Source organism: Aythya marila (assembly GCF_965140915.1).
Source record: "Aythya marila genome assembly, chromosome: 10".
NCBI lineage: Eukaryota > Metazoa > Chordata > Aves > Anseriformes > Anatidae > Aythya > Aythya marila.
The window spans coordinates 7,662,582-7,684,359 of NC_139051.1; the positions used below are offsets into that span (position 1 = coordinate 7,662,582).

Consider the following 21,778-nt stretch of genomic DNA (forward strand, 5'->3'; position numbering starts at 1 on the left):
GTATGTTTTCACTAATTAAATCTTGTATTGGAAACAGGTCTTTTCTAAATTAGTAGAAGACTGTATTTTAGTACCTATTCTAGCCATATTGCAGCTGATTGCATCAGAGCTCCCAAGCTAAGGAGGGTTTGGCATGTGCAGAGACTGGGTTGCAGACAGAAGCGATGCTGCTGCTGCAGGCAGCGGCGGTGCTTAGCGGTGCTGAGCGCGTGCCGTGGTGCCTGCTAATGTGCAGGGCTCGGGGCTGTGCTGGCTGCCATCTTCTGCACAAGGAAAAAGACCGATCCGAGTCTGCTGGGTTTCTTTAAGATCTTTTTTATAGCCACTGAGCAAAGCATTTGAACACGTGCTTAATTTTAACCGTGTGCCCGCCGAACCCGATGCGTAACGCACCTCTGGGTGCTCTGCTGAAGCAGACTGGAAGTGCAGAGCGCCTTCCCCAGGGGTTCAGCCCACTGCAAACTCCCCCAGTGCAGAAAATGCTCTCTGCTCCCTTTCCAAAAGGCTGTGTGGACTTGAGGATCTGTAGCATCCTGGGGCTTGCTCTCAGGCATGGCAAAAGCCTCCCCTCCGGTGTGTGGCTGTGGCTCCTGGAGCCACAAGCACGCAGAAGAAGGGCAGGGTTTGCCCACACTCCACCAACTGATGGAGGATTCTCCCGAATTCGAGGGCTCTCCTGTGAGTGTAAGTAATCGCCAGCCACTGTGGTGGAGCACACAGTAACGAGCTGTGTAATTCTTCAGATTAATACTATTGCACAGCGTAGTTTGCCAAGAGAAGAGGCTGACAACCATAGAGCTCTCGCCTGTGATCAATGCTAATATTTTCCTCCGCCTCTCCTTTTATTTTTCTTTAGCACCAGTACCATTCAAAAATAGACGAACTAATTGAGGAAACCGTCAAAGAAATGATAACACTCCTAGTGGCAAAGGTAACCTTCAGCTTCAGGTGAAGTGATTCACTGTTAACATTGCTTTTTTAATACGTGCGTTTCCATTAAAATGTGACACATTAAGATGGTGAATTGGCTTCTCGTTTCTCACAGGAAAGATCATACATCCCCCCGTTCTTTCATGGTGACTCTTTGATGATTAGGAACTGCATGCGATGCAGTACGCTGTTAGCAGGATTGACAAACTGGGCCAGAAGTGGTTCTGAGGAACGGGGTTTATGCTTGTGGGGTACAACCCCGTGGCCAGCATCACCCCGCTGCAGTGGGGTGGCACTACAAAGCGCGGCTGCGTAGACATTGGGGTGGCGCTCAGAGGTGGTCACCCCTCCTACGCCGAAGGTTGCGCGGACAAAATAGCTTGTCTTGCTCAAGATCACCATATGCTCGTCTTAAGAAATTAATTTAGAGGCGACAGTAGTGGGAAGTACATTCCCAAATGTCAGGTTTAATTGTTTGGAAATTGTTGTGTGTTTTTTTTTTTTATCAGACTCAGCTCCTCTAGTTCAGCTGCCAGCATTTCCCAAGGGGTGTTGTGTAGGTCTGGTGTGTTGTGCTAACACACGGGGAGCTGGGAGGTAGGGAGAAGGATGGTGGGGTGTTTTTTCCTATAGTTTCAAACTTTCTGAGAACAAGTCATCCCTATTATACAGTGGAGACCTTTAAACATACTCTGCCAACATATGCCAGTTCAATTCTTCTGCGAGAATACCCAGCGAGCTGCGTGCTTGACACTGCGTGCTGGAGCAAGGACCACCGGCTTCCCCCACTGGAGGGGCCGTGCTGGCTCCCTCACCCCCTGCACCCACCTCCCTACCCCAGCATCACCCCAGACTCCGAGGGCACTGCACCCCATAGCACCCAAAAGGCAGTGCTCCTTTCTCCCCGCTCCCCAGCCTGCTGGGTGCACGTTGTCCCTTCCTCTGGCAATGCCGAGAGCTCCACTTCCCTGAAGCCAAGGCTGGTTTTTATACCCTTGTTCAATTACTAAAAATAATTGCAGTGTTTTTTGTGTTCATAGTTTGTCACCATTTTGGAAGGAGTCCTGGCCAAACTGTCTAGATACGATGAAGGAACTTTGTTTTCTTCTTTCCTGTCATTTACTGTAAGTACAGACCATATCTTCCTTTCTTTGTTGTTTTTTTTTTATTTTTTTTATTTTTTTTATTTTTTTTTTCTGAGTTATAATCTCCTGCTCTCCCAGGACTAGAGAAGCTACATAATAATAATAATTCTGCTATTCTATGATATTTGGACACTGTAACCCCCACACAAACAAGCAAACACCCTGCTTACAGATACACAGTACTCAGACACCTAAGAAGCATAGGCTATCGTATTGTAGCACGGTGTAAAGCTGTGGTCAGTCATCACTCAGGCTGGTGGAGTTTATCCTATTGAGGAAGCATATGAAGGTGAAGAAAAAATACTACACTCCCATCCAATTCCAACTCCAAATCCAATTCCCCTAGTTTAGCAATCTGAGCTGTATTCCGGAAAGTATTTCTGACAGTTTCTTAGGACAAACACGCAGCAGCTGATTTCCAGAGGCCTTCTGAAAATGAATGCCCCAGAATTTACCAGAGCACCTGTTTGCAGGCCCGACTTCTTTCATCTGGGCTCACAAAGAGGTGAGCACCCAAATGCATGGGTCTGGGGTTGCTTGGAAAGCTGCATTAAAACCCTCGTTGACTGGCCTGGCCTCACACGTGCAGCCTTGTCGTGTGCTCACTCATTCAGAGACCAGGCAGGGGGCAGAAGGTGCTGCTCTGCAAGCTCGAAGGGATTTCCAAAATCACCCTCAGAAGTTCTCATACCTCCTTGTAGTTTTCTGTTGTTCTTGGGCTGCTCTTGGCTGCTTTCTGATGGGTGTGAGGCAGTTCTGTGGCATCCTTTTGGAAGCAGGGGTGGTGAAGATAGACGTCAGAAGACTTTCCAGCCGAGGCAAGAAACTTTGCGCACAGGCTCTGGCTGCGTACCTGCCCTGCCACGGGTGCTGGGTTCCAGCTAAGCACCCCAGATGCTCAGCTGTGCTGGAGGCACTTTGTTCCCAGAGCAAGAGGCAGGGGAGGGATCCCACACAAACCCACAGCACAGCCCCTCTGCAGGATAACCCCAGCATTGCCACCTGGGCGTTTGGGGCAGGCCTTGGGGTGGCTGCCATGGGGAGTTAGGAGGTGCCCGAGTGCCAGCAGCAGGGGACGTGGAGGTGGCAGCTTTTCAGGCATCGGAAATACCAGCATCAGCCCAGGCAGGCAGTGATGTGCAGCCCTTCCTTCTTGGTGAAGCCAAGCTGTTCCTCGGCTGCTGCTGCACTGCTCCCACTGTGTCCTGCTGTGTACATGGCCCCGTGCTGCTCCCTTCAGTTGCAAAACTTGTGTCAGGCTCTGAGCACCCCTGAGGAGGCAGGGTGTGGGTGCATGGGGGTCACTCATCCTCCCTCTTGGGCACGGTATTTACCACATTTTCCTGCTTGGGTGAGCTGTAGGATGCCCTGCCCTCTCTGCACAGTGCTGAGCCCTCACCCCTGCAAGAGGCCATGGCGCACTGCAGAGGAGCAGGGCTGCTGCTTGCCAGGCAAGGGACATCTCTTGCTTGGTCCCAGTGTATGCTGGGAGGGCAGCTGGGATGCACTGGGCAGGAGGAGGCTGAGGAACAGCCCCAAAAAACATTCAGTGCCGGGCTTAGAAAGCCTCTGCTGAGCAGCACCGTTCCCTGCAGGAGTAATGCGACTCGCTGTGTTTAGTCTTTGCAGCGATAAATAGAGAAATTCTCTCTTGTTACAGCATGCTTGCACCACCTCCCACGTTTTCCCTGTCTGAACAAATACAACAAAGTGTTATGGTCCAAGCCTCCGAGATCTAGAAAGCATTAGTCTCCCACCCCCTTCTACCGACTTCTTTCATCGCATGTTTTCCAGGCTCTCGGCAAGTGACATGTAATCGGGGGTCTTGTGACAGACAGTTTTATCACCTAGTAGGCTATCCTCATTTCCAATTCCTGCCTCGAAATTCGAGATAAAATTAATGCATCTGTTGTCCTAATAAATTCTCACTAGCCACTTCTCCTTGCAGAGCACTTTGGGAGGAAAATACCCTTCTAAATTTGGCCAGACTTTTTTTTTTTTTTCTGTTTGTTGCTACATTTAAGTGCATCTCAGCAGCAGCAGCCCAGGCCCTGGATGGGTGTCTGCATGTGAAGCTCCACTGAGTCACAGGAATGACAGCTGCTAAAATTCCCTTTAATCTGGATGGCCTCTGTAGGCGGAGAATTACACCTACGGTAATTAAAACTAAAGACTGCATATTACCCGAGGGAGACAGAAGTAAAAGATCTTATTTTTGTTCTGCACGAAATTTGTATGGTAAACTGAGACGTTTCATGGCAAAGTCACATAATTTGTGAAAAACGGCAGCCTAGCAAAAATCACACAACATCCGGCAGTTTGGAAATTTCACTGAATGTAGCCAAATCTGAGTTTAAAGAAAAACAAGTAATTATTCTGATTAAAGGGGAGTGGGCAGGAGAAGAAGCTCAGTTTTTTTGTGGGTGGAGTGGGGGGAGATGGCAGGAAGTTGCCTGAGTTATTCTTGTTGCCTGGTGGCTTGGGGGAAGAAGAGGCAGTGGCACCGAGCTGGACCCAAAGCGCTCGGGTTCCTGGTTTCCCCTTGCAGGAGCTGGGCAAGTGAGGGTCCAGCCGTGGTGTTTGCACACTGATGCTTGAGGACGCCTGCTGTGGGCTGTGTGGCTTGCCCCGAACGTGGTCCTGGACTTGAGGTGCTGAGGCTGCAGAGCTTCAGTGCTCTCAGTGCTCTCCGGGAGGGAAGGAGCTCCTTCCTTCGGGGGCAGCGGGTGCAGAGCTGGCACCGCTGGCCGGGCTCCTTCATGCAGGGAGGACAGGGCTGCTCTGCCCCCACTTTGCAGGAGCAAGGACAGCACTTCAATGCCTGGCGAGGAGTTTTGAGGATAAATGCAGCACCAGGGTGAGGCATCCAGCCAGCTGGGCACGGGGGTACCTGGAGGCGAGACATGCGCCTCTTCTTCACGGGGAGCTGAGGCTCAGCATCGATTTTGTCATTTGCTTCTTGAACGTGTGTCTGGGGACCTGCCCTGTCCCCCTGTGGCCCCTTGTGCCCACAGGCAGCACCACGCCGCCCTCCTGCCCTCCCCTCTGCTCCTCCAGCCCGGGCGCTGCGAACGCTCGCAGCGTTCACCTCAGCAATTACCACCAGTCTGGTCTTTTGTATCGCCTCATTGTGCTTAATTATGCACCCCCCACACACACCATATGAGTACTTCCACCCACTCTCACATTCTGTCTCACACATACATTCATTCTCTCATTCGGGACACATAATTTATTCATCCCAAGATGCAACTGTGTGCGTGTTATATTTAGGCTGTTTTAATGGTAGCTTTAGAAATATTTAAAAGCAGGTGAGCTTTTACACCCAAACAAAGATGGCCGGCAACGCTTACCCTAATTAAAAGCAGAAGCGTTGTGGAAAATCCCAGCCGTACACTTTCTAGACACGGTGCCTTATGCTGCAGTGGTAAAAGGGTCTCTCTGGCCAGCTGGGAGCTGCTCAGTTGGAAAAGTTGGACCTGGCGGCAGGGCCGCCTGCCTCCGTGCCAGGCAGCGGGCCCTGCCCCGGGGCAAAGCAGAGACCATGTAAATTTGGGGATTACGAGCTTGTGAGGACACACGGTGTGCTGCGTCCACCCTGGTACCCTCCCGAAAATAGCATCTTTAAGCCAAGATGAGCACAGGTGCCCTGAGCCCATCACCGATGCCAGCCCTCAAAGGGAAGCGTGGTCCTTAGGGTGCTTGGTAGGGCCGTCCCCGCGGTCCTTGGCCTGTGGCTCCCCAGGGGACAGACACGGGCTGCCGGGGCGACACGTGGCGTTAGGTGGGGAAGGAGGCCTCCGAAGCAAGCAGCGATGTCTCCTGACGAGCCCCGTCTTCCCCCGCTCGCTTAAGGAGAAGAGGGAGAAGCGCAACTCCCACACTATCATCTGTTGCTATTAGAGCCTGAGCGGCAGCAAAGTTACCTCTCCAAAACAACAACAAAAATACCACCCTTGCTTGTTCTTTTAGATGGGAAACGTACTTTTTGTCGCCCTTTCTGCCCCACTCAGCACCATGTTGCCCTGAGTCCGGGTGCAGAAGCTGCTGATGATGTTTAAAGAAAAGCCTGAAAGTGTACTGACGGTGGAAACTCTGTTCTTGTTCCTTTTACAGGTGAAGGCTGCTTCCAAATACGTGGATGTACCCGTAAGCGCAATTTAAACAACTTCTGTCATAGTAATTTGCTTCGTGGTTTGTTTTATGGCATGTGTAGCAACCCACATTATGCATTAACAGCCAAGATTGAACCGTGGGCCCTCGCACTTCTAACATTTGAACTGGAAAGAATGTCTCCATGACGCTAATAATCAGCACTTACCCTCTTGCGGAGACCTACGAGGCTCTTAAGGCAATAATTTGCAGATGGTGACAAAAAAAGTACCACATTTATGCAATTGGCTTGAATCACATCAAAAAAAAAAAAAAAAAAAAAGAAAGAAAAAAACAGGAGCAGTTCATTCTGTTAATTCTTCATTTGGACTTGTACAAATACAGAATAATTTCCAAACAAAAAGGTCCAGACATGTTAGAACTGAGCCAACACACATCTAACACATTAGCTAATCTATTTTATTTTTGTTCTTCTAATTGTTGGTTTATTTTACTCTCTCAGAAAAATGACTTTTTCATTACTTTCGGGAAATGGCGATGAGTTAGCAACATGTGTTTGGGAAATTGTTAATGAAATTTTTCCCCTTTTTTTTCTCTAATTGGTATAGGAAAATTGTACATCGTCTCCTCTAATTAGACCTTGATTCACAGAGAAAAGAGCCCTTAATGTCCTTAGACAGAGCACTTAACTTGCCAGAAATTTACAGTTAAATGGAGTTGAAATGTAATATGTGAGTGTTGGATGGAATAGGGAGTTACTGTTACAGTTACAGGCAGAGAGGCAATTACAAATAAATTACAAATAAAAAAGAGTAGTCCTTAATATCCCACACCGAATCCTGCATTCAGATAGTCTGGGCAATTTAAATCAAGAGTAGCTGAGTTGTGTCTGGTGACCTGTACGTGTAACGTACAGGCGTTTAATGCGGATGCAATTGGTCGGCATGTTCCCACATGACAGCCTGACAAATGTATTGGGCATCATGGACTGCGTCATCTGCGCTCTGTGTTTCCATCCCTTTATCCCAAGACAGACTTTTCCCACAAAATACCTTTAGTCCAGCCTGTGGAAGGCAAACTCTTGAAAAGTGAGAGATAGTGTTCGCTTTGAAATGTCCCAGTGCAAAGATATCTCTGAGCAGCACAAACAAGTTACTGAGAGCGTTAGAGAGGGAGGCTCAGAGTTCATTTTTCACCCTAGAAAAACGTGAAGAGCCTTTAGGTGAATATCCTGGTCGTGTGAGTGACTTTAAAATATTTTGTCAGCAGGAGCCTGAGCACAGAACAGCTATTTTAAGGAACTTTTGTGCCAAACGTGGCCTCCTCTGATGCAGCTATCGCAGGAGACGATGCCAAATCCACGTGGCCCCTCTCGCACTGACAGCGCCTTTCAGCCGCTTGCTCTCCTGAATTTTTACGCTGCTTTTAACGAAATCAGCAGCTGGCCCCGCACAACTCCCAGGCTTTTGCTAGAAGCGACCCCACAGCCGGCAAGCTGTGTCACACTGCTTTAGGTTCCCGTTTTAGAGGAAAGAGGGGATACGGTGTGGCTGAGCAGATGCCCACCAGCTAAATCTAATTCCCCAGGCACTCCTGCGATTGCCTGACACAAAGCAATCCCTTCACTGCCACCTCGCAATGGGCACGATCAGTGTGCTGAAAATTGCTTGAAAGTGTAACACTTGACTACTGCCACATTTGTGTTGTCCTCATTGTTTTTCAAATTAATACCTTGTCATTGTTTCAGTAGGTGTTAAGAAATGTTACTAGCTTCCCAAGGGCCAAGCACTGGCCCTTTGCTTGATAATTGTTTGCTTTGTATTAAAAAACTCCCTTCCTACTGCTTTCCAAACTGTCCTCATTTTCACCCTGGAAATTACACAGATGTGTTAACTAACTTCAATTTGCAGCGGCTGACAATCGTATCTTGCAGAGAAACGATAACTCTGTGATCTGAGGTAAATCACAGTAATGGAAACTAATGACACTAGTTATTAACAAACTTACAACGTGCCATGGAAATTTAAGATTTTGTGGCAGCTCTTGTAATGACTCCAGTTACAGTATTTTAATGGGTTTCCTTTGAGGTAAGTTGGATTTCAATGTAACAGGCGATACGAACTCGAACAGGAATTGTTTTTAAGTGTTTTCCCCGCAGCCTGCCTCAGTTCCCACTTTCCGTGCAGAAATGCTGCTATCCCCTGGATCTTGCAGAGCTGAATTCCTGGCATTTAGCAGTGCCCTGACCATTCCTGTAGACGTAAATCCCTGACATTTACCCAATTTCTCCCTAAGAGCAGCAGTGTGAGCTGAAGGCAGGGTCCGAGCAGGCGAAGCGGTGGGATTTTGGCATGCCTCCTGCAGCGCCAGCTGCTTGCTGCTCACATCCCCACACCTCGGGAGAAAAAAAGTGAGGGCAGCTCTGGGCTTTCTGCCTTCAGAACCCAGAGGGCTCGTGTGTGGCAGGTGCCACGAGCAAGCAGCAGATCCGCAGCCCGGCTGTTTGGCTGATTAGGTCAGCGGCACCGAGCGTAGCAGGAGAGCTTCTTGGCATCGGCGTGGTGAGGGAGAGCTGTGCTCTGACTGCTGCACTCTAGGCAAAAGAAGAGATGGAGACAGTGTCTCTGCGTGGTCCTGTGCTGGGCACAGGGCTGTGCGGGGCACACCGTGTCCATCCCCACCACGGCAGGTAAGGAAGGGGTGAATTGCACGAGGGCGGCAGGAGAGAGACGGAGGAAAAGGAGAAGCAGCGCTGAGGGTACACGGAGGAGCTGCCCCTGCAGCGTATTCACGTTTCTCTCTCTCTCTTCTTCTTCTCTCCCCCATGCAGAAGCCGGGGATGGATGTTGCTGATGCCTATGTGACATTTGTCCGCCACTCTCAGGATGTCCTGCGTGATAAGGTCAATGAGGAGATGTATATAGAAAGGTTATTTGATGTAAGTAAATGCCTTCTCCTCCTTGGACACCAAGCAGGAGAGACCCAAAATGTGACAAAATAAGACAGGAGGATAAGTCACATTTTGAGAAAATTTATTGGTTTTAGCTTTAAAAAATAAATAAATCTTTCCTTTCTTTCTGACTAAGGCTCGTATCTGCTCTCTGCCTGCTTTAAATCTCTACTCTAGTGTACTGTGTCTTGGTCTGTCTGTGCGTGGATTTCAAGGGAACAGCATCTTCTAAAAGAGCCCTCACTATGTTTAAGCTTGTGGAAAATCTCTCGTTAACAACACATCTTGGTCATTGTTCTCGTTGTTAAAATCTCAGCCAGTTTTCTGGCGGATGCATTTGCTGAGGACCATCTCCTCTGCACATTTTGCAATGTTTGTCACTGACAAGCACTCCAAAACTGACAGCAAATTAAAGCATAGTAAATTTAAAAAACTAACCAAAACAGAGCTGGTTAGGAATGGACTTTCACATTTCCAGAGGTCCATGCGATGGTGCCTGACACCAAAGGTCAAGTTCAAACATGGTCTCCTTGGTGAAAATGGCGTGGCAGGAGGCTGACCTAAAGGTCCAAAGTTACTTTTGTTGGCATGAAATAAATGAATTGGACTCTAGGAGAACAGTGACCTGTGTTGCCCGTTTGTTTTGGATTTGGATGCATGTTAACCAGTATATCTGTTTCTGCTGCTCTTGTTGTGTTACAGCCTTTCTGTCCTTGTAGCTGTTCTATAGCCAAGGTTTTCTGCTAATGGCCAGCCTGTAGCATTAGTGTCTCAGTCTCTCTTAGGGTATCTGTCCATATAGCGATTTCTGTTCGAAGCAGCTTCTGTTCCCACTCTCCTTCCTTTCATCTCTCGGCAGTGCCATCTCCAGCTCCCGGCTCTGGCACTGTAACAATCTGACTCGCTTTCTCTACTCGCTCGTTTGCTTCCTCAGTGTGTAGGGAAAGCTGCTTTCCTTCCAATCAACCTCCTCTTTTACTCAAAACCTCTCTTTCTGCGCATCCCCTTTCCCTCGGAAACCTCTTCCTCCTTCTTAATTCCCACTCTTTCTTTCCCCCACACCCTATCGGATTAAAATGGAACTTATCTCTCATGTCAAATGTTTTATCACATTATATCAAGTGGCATGAATTAGAGTCAAATAATCTTACTGTGTACATCTACTAGCATGACCCATATCCACTGAGAACGCCTCATTCATGCACGGAGCACGCCGCTGCCTCCCCGGGCCCCTCTCGGGAGAGTTTGCAGCGCTGAGCACCAGCCGCACATCACCCATCGAGCAGGCAAGGGGAGGAACAAAAACCAAAAAAAAAAAAAAAAATCAAAACAAAACACAAAACAAAAGACTGTCGCTTCCATCTGCAGCGGGCCTGCGAGTGCACTGCTCGTTTGTGGGGAAATTTATTCCGCGAGCAGTTCGATTTCCAGAGCTCATCTGGACTGTTCTTTTCAATGCCCACACTGCCTTTTCCCTCATCGGTTTCCTGTGATTCACAGTTGGTGTGTTTATACCCTTTGGGCCATTATTGCCGATTTTCCAAAAGCTGTAATTAGCGCAAATATTGGTTTCAGTTTGATCAGTCCTTAGTTTTACCAAGGCGCGTTTTAAGCAAATTAACGGTTGACAACAACAAAAAAAAAGAGCAGCTACCTTGGTGGAAAGCGAAAAGTGCAAAATCTTCCCTTCCCTCCCTGCTGCCCACAAATTTCCCTGGAGTGAGACAAGGCAAGGTGGGACCCGGTGCTGCCAGCCTCCCTCTTTGCAGGTGTTTTGCCCACAAAGTGTGCTCCCTCGAGCGGGGCAGGCTGGGGGCCCTTGGCTTGTAGGAGGGAGGGGGATGCAGCCAAGGAGCCCTCAAGCTCTGTTGGTCTCCTTTCCCTACGGGGTTTTAGGCACCAGCTATCTTTTGAATAAGAAAGAGCAGAGCAATGGCCAAAAATGCTATTTAGGATGCTGAATTACTCTTGTGTCGGGGTTGTTCTCGCTCCTTCCTGTGTAGCTGCAGAGCAATCCTCTTAGCTGAGGAGTTTCTCCAGGCAATGAGATTATTGGCACTTCAGAGGGCACCTCCCCAGCTGGTTTAGCACAGTGGTGCTGCTTACCCCAGCTGGGAGGTCAGTCCTGTCGGGATGTCCTCTGGCAAGGTGTGCTCCAGCAGCAGGTAAACAGCTCCAGGCAGCTCCCCTGGTCACAGCGTAGGGCTAAATCGCCTTTCTGTGCCCTCTGGGAAAGACTTCTGATTTTTTTTTAGCTTAGAGTAGTGGAAGGGCAGCGTTGTGCAGGGTGAGGTTGCCTCCTGTGTGCTCAATGGGGTTTGCAGTCCCGGGTTATTCCCGATCCCCCATGTCCCTCCGCAGCCCTGCTCAGCATTTCCATTCATTTCCCCTCTTTGTTTCCTCCCCGCAGCAGAGGCTGCAGGGTGCTCGTCAGGCCATTTCCCAACAGAAGCTGGGTTAATGCATATCTTTTGGCATTTGATAGCATTTCTTAGCTCAGAAGCTCTGTCTCCTTCCCCACACCCTTTCCCCTTTTTGCACCTGCCGTACAGGACTGTGCCCTTTGGAGGATAACAGTGTTTGGGGAAGATTATTGTAGTATTTTTGTGTGGTCTGTGTGTTAATCCTCTTAATTCTGCAAATTAGTCAGGGTTGTTGGTTTTTGTTGTTTTTTTTTATCCCCCCAAAATAGAGTCATCATCTTAATTTTGAAAAATCTGTATTCTTGGGATCATTGAACGAACAGATTGATCGTGGAGTTCTGCTGGTAATCAAAACCTAACTAGCTTTTTGGCAGTGCTGTTTACTGCAGAGTAACATGACTTATTTACTTGGCCTGGCTCACTAATTTGATAACATTTAAAGCTAAAACACTGTAATAAGACCCGTTGGTACGGAGCACTGGTAACAGAAGAGTTTAAGAATAGCATCGTGGCATGCGTCCCTTCCCCGTGGTTCTGTGCATGTCTGTGTGCTTTGTGATCTGAACCACTGCGAGGCTTTGCATGCGGCACAGACGGATCTCAAGCTCTCCTTAGTGCCTGATGGAGAGCACAATTTTATCCCTTTTTCCCCAGAAGGATGGGGGCTGACATGCGGGATGTGGCTGCTCGGAGGGACGATCGGACAGAGGCAGGCAGGTGTATTTTAAACCTGGAAAAATGCCTGCAGAGGGATTTTGAGTCTTCAGACCAATCCTGCAAAATCCAGCTCCCTGTGGGCACTCATGTTTGGTAGGATCAGAGTTTGTGCATCCATAATTTTTGCTGAAAGCAGCAGGAGTTTCACTGTTAAAGGCTCGCTTTAGTAGAAGTTATTTATACGTGCGTACGTGTGTGTGTCTTTACACATGCCCTGAGGTGCACGCAGGATAGATTTCAGCCCGCCAGAACATATGTGATCCAGGGAGTGAATGACTGACTAGTAGCTAGTGTGAATGCCAACCTTCCTTCCTGATAAATTGGTAAACACTACTGTAAACCAGAGCAGAATAGCTCCTACCCAGTCGCAGGCAAGTATCGTGTACGCAAAAGGCTACCGAGCGCTGCGCGAGCTGCCCGAGATCCTGCGAATTCCAGCATCCCGAGGCAGTCCCGAAATAGCGCAGATGGCATTTTTCTCTCTGATGATTAATTCAATATCTTACCGAAAAAAACAAAAACACGCTTTTGATATGAGAGATCAAAACACCCAGAGAAGCTCCTAAGATTGCAAGGACCTAAAAAAAAAAATTAATTTATTTCTTTCCTCCTTGTACTTCTTGAAGACACCAGCCTGAGTAGAAGATAAGGATTAAAACAGATGTGCTTAGTGCCAGTTCATCTGCTTAAATCTAGCAGTCTCTGAGATCAGTGATTAAAAAGCCATCTCCAACTTTGATGAAATCCACTGCCATGGTAATTCTGTGCCTCTGATAGCTTTCTTATGGGCCTCACGTCTGCCTAAACCGGACATAGAAAACATTTCACTGGAGATGATACATGGATTATATGGGTCAATTATACACTTAATCTGCCTGCTGGGGATTAAACGTGCATAGATTGACCCTGCGTATTTGGCTTGTCCTTGGCAGTTATCAGATCAGGGAGGTTGCCTTTACCAAAAAGTCTGGTAAGAACTTAATCACGCACTGATAGCACTGCTACCGCCCGGGGAGGCGGCAGGAGTTGCAGCGCCGAGCGCGCTGCTTTCTGCAGAAGGCGGTTTTACCACTTCACTGTCACTGTGTATGTTCTGCTTCCTCGAAGGTCTGTGTCACAGCCGGGATAGCAGACGGAGCAGTTCGCATGAAACAAGCAAGCAGGTCCCTCTGTGTCTGCAAGACGAAGGCGGTTTTGTAGCTCGGCGTCGGGGTGGCATCGGTGGGATCCAGCCGGGGCGCTGGCCAGGTCCCACCCCTAGGGCTCAGGTGGAGGCTCGGGCAGGTGCTGTGCTCAGCAGGGTTGTTCAGGCAGCAGCAGTGACTTCCCAGGGTGACATCCAGTGCTTTTCAGTTGCTTTTCCCCAGCCAAGAGCCCAGCAGGAGCACTGGTCCTGCAGTCACTGCTCGAGGCTGTCTGCTGGTAGCTGACTTGGGAATGTCAGAGGCTGTGAGCATGCAGGGAGCCCCGTGGGTCTCAGTCTTCACCAGCATCCTTATACAGATATCCGGGGAGCTGGCTGGGCACCTCTCGCTGCTTCACTGGAGGATTCACAGCAGCTCAGCACGTTTCAGTACCCGCTGTTTGGAGGCTGCTATCACACCTGAGCATCCAGGAAAATTACCCAACACAGGCTGACAGCTACATCAGTTAATCCAGCGAGCCCTGTGCAGGCAGCCAGGCATTAGCCTGGTCTTAAAATCGAAGCTTTGACTTCAGCGGGGTTACCCGCTCGAATTTTGGCAGCTCCTTCAGGGAGTGCTTGCAGGATCGTGGCGTTTATTCGGCGCATCAGCCTCGCGCTGCACAGCCACATGCCAGAAGAGCGCCCTTCTCGCCCCACCTTCGCCTTCCCGTCCTCGAGCCCAAAAGCCTGGCCGTGAGTCAGCGGAGCTACTCACTGTGAGTTAGGATTACTCATAGGAGGACGGGTTGCAGGATCAGGGGAAGAACGGATATCAGGCTGCGCGCTGGGCTCGGCTCTCATCTGAGAGCTGCCTGCAGCCGCGCTCGGCGCTTTCTGAGACAGACAACAACCCGCTTCCCTCCTACGCAGCTCGACTGCTCATTAGGGCACTAACTCTCTCCCACTCCCATCCTGATATGGCCTCCACTGAGCTATTTCTTCTTCTTCGCTGTTTTTTGCCTTTTTTTTTTTTTTTTTCTTTCCCCTGAGTGAGTTGTGAAACGAAGACAATTAGCAGAGGGATCTCGAGGAAGCGCAGGGTCTCGGCAGGGACCTGTACCTGTGCTGCTGGAATTAAAAAGGCTCTGAAATTGTGATGGCGATTTTCCGTGTATTTTCAGGGAGGGGGACAAACTCCCTTTGCCGTGAGGAGGCACAGCATGCACCTTTTGCTCTGGCTGCCTCTTTTTCTTCCCCCGTCCCTGGTGGAGCAGAGCTGAGTGTGGCCATTGCCTGCATTGCCCTCGTCCCGTGCAGTCCCATCCGAGAGCGTCCTGGCAGCAGGCACATGCTGCGAGTGGCCTCTCCTACATCCCCATCACTGCATTTCCTTTATGAAGTGCTCCTTTAAGTAGGCTCTGTGTAATTTATTGTGGGGGGAGTCTTAATAAAATAAGTCCTAGATCTGTCACTGGATTTTAAATGCTCGTAAGGGTTTTTTCCTCCTAAATGTCTTTATCAGAACAGCTTTTCCTGTTCCAGTAGACATTTGGTTGAAGACAGTTAATTTGATTTCTTTTCCAGAGGAGATTTTCCATTAATCATTCTAAGAAGGCAGACTGATTGCTCCGTTGCTCTGAGGTCAGCACAGGCTCGCTGGCATGATCCGCACGGCACTTCAGAGCGCCGGAGAGCTCGGCTTGTTTGCGTTGGGGCAGGCACGGAGCACAAGGGCATTTACTCCCCCCTAGCAGTGAGTACCCCAGGCAGATTTAGGGCAAGAGGTGTGTTGCAGGGAGAAGGCATACTCCATCCGTTTGCCTAAAGGGACCGGCTGTGCATACAGGGGAGCGCGAACAGCCCCGTGCTCCTGTCTCCTCGCTCTGCAGCCCGGCCCCACGCAGCCCCTGCTGTTGCTGCACCAGGCAGCAGTGCCTGGGGGATTAGTTGCTGTTGCAGGTCGCTTTGCTGCTCTTGATCTGCAGCTTTTCCCTTTTTCTGTGCTGTTTCACCCTCAGCCAGGGCTTATGCTGCCAGAAAAAGGCTCAGGGAGGGAGCAGGTCCCCTCCATCGGGAGCAGAGCTGCTCCCTCCTGTGCCCACAAAACCTCCAGGGCTGAGATACCCGAGCAGCCACTTGCTGCTCTGGGGAGTTTGCAGGCTGTGAAGGAGCCAGCTGAAGTTTCCCACATCCCACTTTGGGACGGCTTCTGATTCGACCTAATAACAGGTGTAATTAAAATACTCCATTTTAGGACCGGAGTGCACCTTGTTGATCAGCCCTGCACGCAGCGGCACAGGGATAGCATTGCACTCCCAAGGCCCTGCAATCAGGACAGAAAAAAAGCAGCACACTGTGTGGATACGGTGTTATACCGCGCTTCTTTATATAGAAACCTGGATTTTAACATGTCAACTTCATTTCTTTTTTGAAAAATGGAAATAAGCAGAGAATATTTTACAGGTTAAAAAAAGTATTTGAGCACAGGCATCCGTACAGAAGTGGCTTTGCATTGCTTTTGACACTTTTCAGCAGAAGCTCTTTTATTTAGGAAAACTGAGGTCTGCAGTGTCCTGCACAGCAGCAGGTTTGGGGTTTTGGCTGACAGCTCTGTGGCGAGTGCGGGTCACACTGCTGCAGAGGGGGAACCAAGGACCCCAGTGCCAGCCCCACACCTGGAGCCGGTGGAGGTGGGTCCCCTTAGAGCCGGTCCTATGCATGCAGGCACGGGGCTGCTCTGGAAGAGCACACCCCCGAAGGCAGGCTGCTCCATCTCATATCTGTAGCCAGGACGGGCGTCACACAGCACCCAAAAGGCGGCGCTTGCTGCAGGGGGGTGATGCGGGGCCCGAGGGCTGGGCGCTGCAAGCACAAGGCGATGTATCCCCAGCTGCAGCTGTCTGCTGGTCCCTTGATAGCTCAGGCTGGCTGCAGAGCTGCCATGGGGGAACCTTGTGTGAAGTGCTGGTGTTCAGAGCAAGCAGCCCCTCAGCCAGCCGGGTGTGTGGGGTTGTGGCTGTGCAGAGCACGTCTGGGGTTACCTGGTGCTGCGCGGCACCGAGTGCAGGGAGCTCGAGAGGTGCCGTCCCTGGGCTTGTTTCCCTGGTCCCGCTGGCACCACAGATGCCCCATCCTCTTTCTCCCTCCCCAGAAAGGAATAAAATGCTTCAGGGTTAGGAGCGAGGAGAAATTGGCGGCAAACAGCGCGCAGGATGAGTTGTGTGCAGTCTGAAGCCGTACCCACGAGGGGCTGACCCGCACCCCGGCCCCCGTGGCACGGCCGTGCCCGAGCCCCTTCGCACCCGGCGTGGCACCAGCTGAGGGTGAAGCGCCAGCCTGGGGCTGCCATCCCCGAGCAGTGGGTGAGCGCAGGTACCATATGTACTGCAAAAAGCGTGCGGCACTTCGGCGCGCCCGGGTCTGCTTTCATTCTGAATTCTCTTCTCTGTTTGAAGGCAGAGCTCTTACGCGATTCAAAGTTTTTTTGTGGTTTATTTTTGGGAAGAGAAAGGGGAAAAAAAAAAAGATAATGTAATTCGGTGATGCCATTTGCATCCTAGACAGATGATGAGGCGCTCTGGCTAGCAGCTTAACCCTATTATGCAACGCTGGGACTGTGACATTATTAAATAATACTACAGATTATTTTAATATCGAGCCCCTTTGACTTTGTAACTCCCTCGTATAGCTACGTTGTCAATGTGAATGAAATTTCACGGTTAACAAATATAGTATAGAGTAAAAGGCATCCAGAAATCACAGGGCTGGGCGGATGCTCAGTACGCTGCGTGCGCCCGTACTGATACCAGTACAGGGACACGACAAATCCGGGGCCAGAGTGGAAGTCTGTCACGCTGGAAAAAATGTACAGCCGTTTATTTCGGTAACAGCTCAGTGTGCTCCTGACCTGGGGCACTCCAGACACATCCATGAGGTTTTAATAGAATAAAGTAATGTATGTGTGTGTATATATATATATGGTTTTTTTTAAGATCCTGGGGTTTCAAGGGATTTTAATTAAATTGTTAGCACTTTTCTAGACCTCTAGAATTTAATGTGGAGTTTAATATAGGGAGCTTTGACGCAGAAAATAGGAGGCATGTTGCCCCCGTGAGGCCCGTTTGCCCCCCATACGCCAAGCTGTGCCAGAGCAGTGCTGATGAGAGGATCTGCTCCTGGGGGTCTCGGGTCCAGAGTGTGTTGGGGAGCTCACGTACCCCAAACCCTTCTGCCCTATGCGTTCTGCGCCCAAACAAACCCCACCAAAGACCCTCCGGGGACGTTAAATCAGCACGACGCAGTCTGTTACCAAAACTTAGATTTATTTTCTGAAAGAAAAGATGCTTTCTGAAGTCTGGGGATTCGAGGGAGCAGAGCGGGCTGCCAGCAGACCTCTCGGGGCTGCGCTTTGTGCCTTTGGCAGAGCGGCACGGGAAGGCACACTTCCCAAAGTGTGCCCACTTAAAGCCTTGCCTGCGACAGAAAAACTACCCAGCGAGCAGCCCCGTTATGGTCAGGTGTAGCGGGAAGGTACCTGCTTGTTTATTTACGCCCTGCAGATAATGTTCTGCTCTTTTGGAGCCCGTGGCAGTGGCAGGAGAGCAGCTGATAGCTGCAATATTGCTGCGTCCCCGATTGTTTGCGAGCATCCCAAGTTTTGAAACACGCTCGTGAGAGAGGAATATCAGCTTAAGCCTGACGGGCTAAAAAGCAGAAAGCCCCACACGTAAATGCCATTATGCACTTAATGAGGCAGGGTTTCAAAAAAAAAAATCAGCCACACAAGTTGGTTTTATCAAAGAAAATGTATAAATAACAAGCCGCGATTCAAACTGCCGCACAAAGGGACAAGCAGGGAAGGGAAGCTCGCACTTCACTTGTGGCATTCAGATAATAGTATTTGCTCCACTAATCTTTTGGGCTTAGCGATTGACAATCAATATATTATTATCAACAAGCGTTAACACAAACAAAAAGCTTCCATTTCTTTTTCAACCGCGTTCCCTAAGTCCCTTAAATTTAATTAAAACCGGACAGCTCTCCCCGTAGTACAAATTAGAGTTAAAATCATATTAAATATTTGTTCTCCGGGAAAACAAAAGTGTCAGCTTGTGCTACCAGGTTTGGCTGCCTTTTTTTTTTTTTTTTTTTTTTTTTTTACACACAGAGGGGGAAAAAAAAAAAAAAACAGCTACTCAAAGTTAAAATAAAGTCTCTCTCCCTCCCTCCCCGTCTCCCAAGACTACTGTCTATAACATGTTGTTCCTTATAGAAAGTGGGATATGGTGGCATTTGCTTGATTAACTTGCTCGACAAAAGTGACAGCTGCTGTGGGTGCATGTAGCTAAGCTGCACAGCGCAGTTCCGCCTTTGTACATCTGTCAGCAAAAAAGGAGGAATAAAGAGTGAAAAGAGACAAATTGGTCCCAAAAGGCAATCCATTCAACTCAGGAGGTTTGCTCTATTCAAGCACTCGCTGGGAATCTCAAGTGCTAGGTAGCTTATTCAATTTCATTCATTCTTTAGAATGAGCCCACAAGTGTTTAATTTCTTATTCTGTTGAATAAAAAGGGGGAGCTTTTTTTTTTTTTTTTTTATTGGAAGCATTAATTGTAAGACTAGCTGATCAATGCCCGTGATATTAACTCATGGCGTATTTTCTGTTTAGCTGTGTGCCGCCAAACTTCGTGCCCGTAGCGCGGCAGGGCTGTGCTGATGCCCTTGCTTGGGGAAGGCCGGGTGCACCCAGTGGCGTCCCTGAGCCTTGGCCCTACAAGATGTGGCAGAGTGGGCCAAATCCTCAGCACCTCCGTGTCAGGACAGTCCCTGGTTTGTTACCAACATGGGCAGGATGCGACTCAGGTGGATGCACTGAGCCTGTGGGGCTCGTTCAGTCCCCTGTGCCGGAGGAGGTTTTGTAGCCAAAATTTTGGCCTGCCTCGTGGAGGAGCAGGCTCAGGGGTCTCCTCGCAGACGGCGTGTAGCGATGCCCGGAGCAGAGCGTGGTTTTCCTTGAGCTGTGGAAAGAGAAGTTCATGAACAAGTGTGGCAGGGACCGCTGTGTGGGCAGGTCTCAGCTTTCCATCCAGAAAACATGTTTGCCGGGGAGAAATGTGCCTCTCCCTCCTTCCTCGCGTGGCAGAAGGGCTGTGCCCATCTCCGAGCCGCGGGGCTGTGCCTGTGGGGCCATCACGGACCTTGTTAGCACGGGGCTGGCCACTGCTGTCATCCTCTTGTGGCATCTCAGCAAGTTTTTGGGAGGCTCTCAAGTCAGGATTGTGTGCTCTGTAGTGTATGGTGAGGTTTGGCCTCTCCTTTTTTAAAGAAAGGAGGAGGAAACTATTGGCCGGGAGTCTCTGCACTTCTTCCTTGCTGTCATTCCCAGGTTTTTAGGATTGCAATGACTGCAACTGCCTCAAAGCCATTGAGGGAAGGTGGAGAGGAAAGCCCTGGTGGTCACACAAGTCCAGAGGGACAGGAGAGGTCCTTCAGTGCTGCTGTCAAGCAGCCTGAGCTCTGGATGTCAGGCCTGCGGGCAGCTCCGTGTGTGCCAGCGAGGCTGAGTGTGAGCGGGGGACATGCTACAGGGGCAGACCTTGCCAGAGCAGCTCGGCTGTGAGGCACACAGGACACTGCAAAGCTGGCAACCGTGTGTGCAAGCTAAGCTGATCCCTGGACATCACCAAATCCTAGATTTGATCCCAGAGCCTCCTGGACTCGGGATGGACACAGCTCGGTGAGCTGTCGTGTGCCAGCAGCTGTAGGTGCAGCCCCACCACACGTCCCAGCCACACTGCTGGCCTGTGGGCTGGGGGCATGAGGTTTGGTGGCTTCTACTTTACTTTTTTTCTTTTCCCATCAAGTCACTTTGAGAAAGGGCTCTTGCCTGAGAGCAGACTGAGCTTTCCTTGGGGAAATGAGGCCCATAGGATCACACAGATCTCTCTCTCCTCCCCCTGCCCCGTGCTGGCCGGACTGGGGCTGCAGCAGAGGCGGCCTCCCAGCACCAAGCCGCGTACCTCGAAACACCTTGGATTCAAGGCTTCATTTCAAAGCTCCCTTTCAGCGTTTCAAAACAAGCCGGTGTCCCAGACAAAGAGAGGGAGCCAGCCGGCGTTCGGAGTTCCCTTGTGCCGTGTGTGTCACAGTTTTAAATAGATTTGCCCTGCTTGGATTGGTTCTGGTTGGAAAGCGAGGGCTGAAATGAGAGGTCACAGGGGAGAGTTACTATGGTAATTGAGTAGTATCACCAGTAGTTTTGCTCTTATGGGCATTAAAGCACATCATAATAGACAAACAACAGTGGTTAAAGCAAGCAGGTAGGATTACTATGTTCTTTTGTCAGAAGTATATAATGTCTTGTAGTCAGTTTTAAAGACTTCTCAACCCCCAAATCCACCCAGCAGTCACCTGCTGAGTAATTTTGTATGCCTAATCTCCAGCCCTTAACTACAAGCTTTCTGCTAATTTGAGGCAAATGGGTATTTTTGACACTAAATAGGGCAGTAAAGAATCCCTGACCTAGAAAAACTCCATTCCGAGGCACTGAGAACAGCAAAATATTCTTTCAGCATCCTTGGGAGACCTTTGCAGTGACATAAAATAGCTTTGACTAAACCGTGCAGCAGCCTTCGATTAATGGTTTGCAGAAACTTGCTGAACATCCCTACTACAACTTCCCCCATAAAACTTGTCACTTCAGATTGCCATCAGCCACCACAACAATAATCATTTCATGCCTATTGCTAATTGCAAGCACAGCTGAGGCTCAGCGGGGTGCTCTTGCACAGTCCCAGGCCTTTATACCAGCCTCAATCTGTTGTATGGCACTTGTTCACACACAAAAAAACTACCAGTAAAGGCAGAAAGAGGCAGAGTCACAGGTTCCTTGTAATCCCTCTGCTACCCTGCTGACAACCCAGCCCTATAAGCATTCCTGGTTTTGTCCCGCTCTTTACAAAAGCTGAAGTGACCTTAAGCTACTAGTATGTAAGCTTTTGAATGCAGAGCACAGCTCCTTCAGGTGCCTTAAGAAGCAGTGTTGCATCTGGCTTATGAGATTCTGTTTGCAGCACCCCTGGGGTGAGCTGCGGCTTCCTGTAACATGGAAAATATGAGTGTGAACTCCAGGTTCATGGCAAGGAACAGGAGGTCAGGCTTCCATTCAGCTCGCACCAAAGAAGACGGGGGTTTGCAGATGTTCCTGGGTATGTGTAATGACACCACCTCCCGGAAAGCGCAGGAACCCAGCACGGGGTTTTTTTTTTGTTGGTGGGTTTGGTTTTGGGTGTTTTGTGTTTTTTTTTTTTCTTTGAAATGTGCCACACTCAGTGTGTTACTTGAAGATTTATTCATATCAATTTTTGCAATTTAT

At 49.5% G+C, this 21,778-nt stretch overlaps 1 protein-coding gene across 10 annotated transcripts in view; it reads left to right on the plus strand.

The window, feature by feature from the left end:
• The window catches only part of CADPS (calcium dependent secretion activator), a gene marked incomplete at its 5' end in the record, with an annotated part of 195,724 nt that overhangs the window by 167,136 nt on the left and 6,810 nt on the right, over window positions 1-21,778 (plus strand). For 5 of the 10 annotated variants that reach the window (XM_082768149.1, XM_082768153.1, XM_082768148.1 and 2 more), the window contains 4 exons: window positions 857-931; window positions 1,971-2,054; window positions 6,192-6,224; window positions 9,019-9,126. In XM_082768149.1, coding sequence (XP_082624275.1) covers window positions 857-931; window positions 1,971-2,054; window positions 6,192-6,224; window positions 9,019-9,126 — 300 coding nt within the window. Of the gene's footprint in view, window positions 1-856; window positions 932-1,970; window positions 2,055-6,191; window positions 6,225-9,018; window positions 9,127-11,830; window positions 11,906-21,778 lie in introns of all 10 variants that reach the window. The other 5 variants (XM_082768147.1, XM_082768150.1, XM_082768151.1 and 2 more) reach the window with 2 other exon arrangements.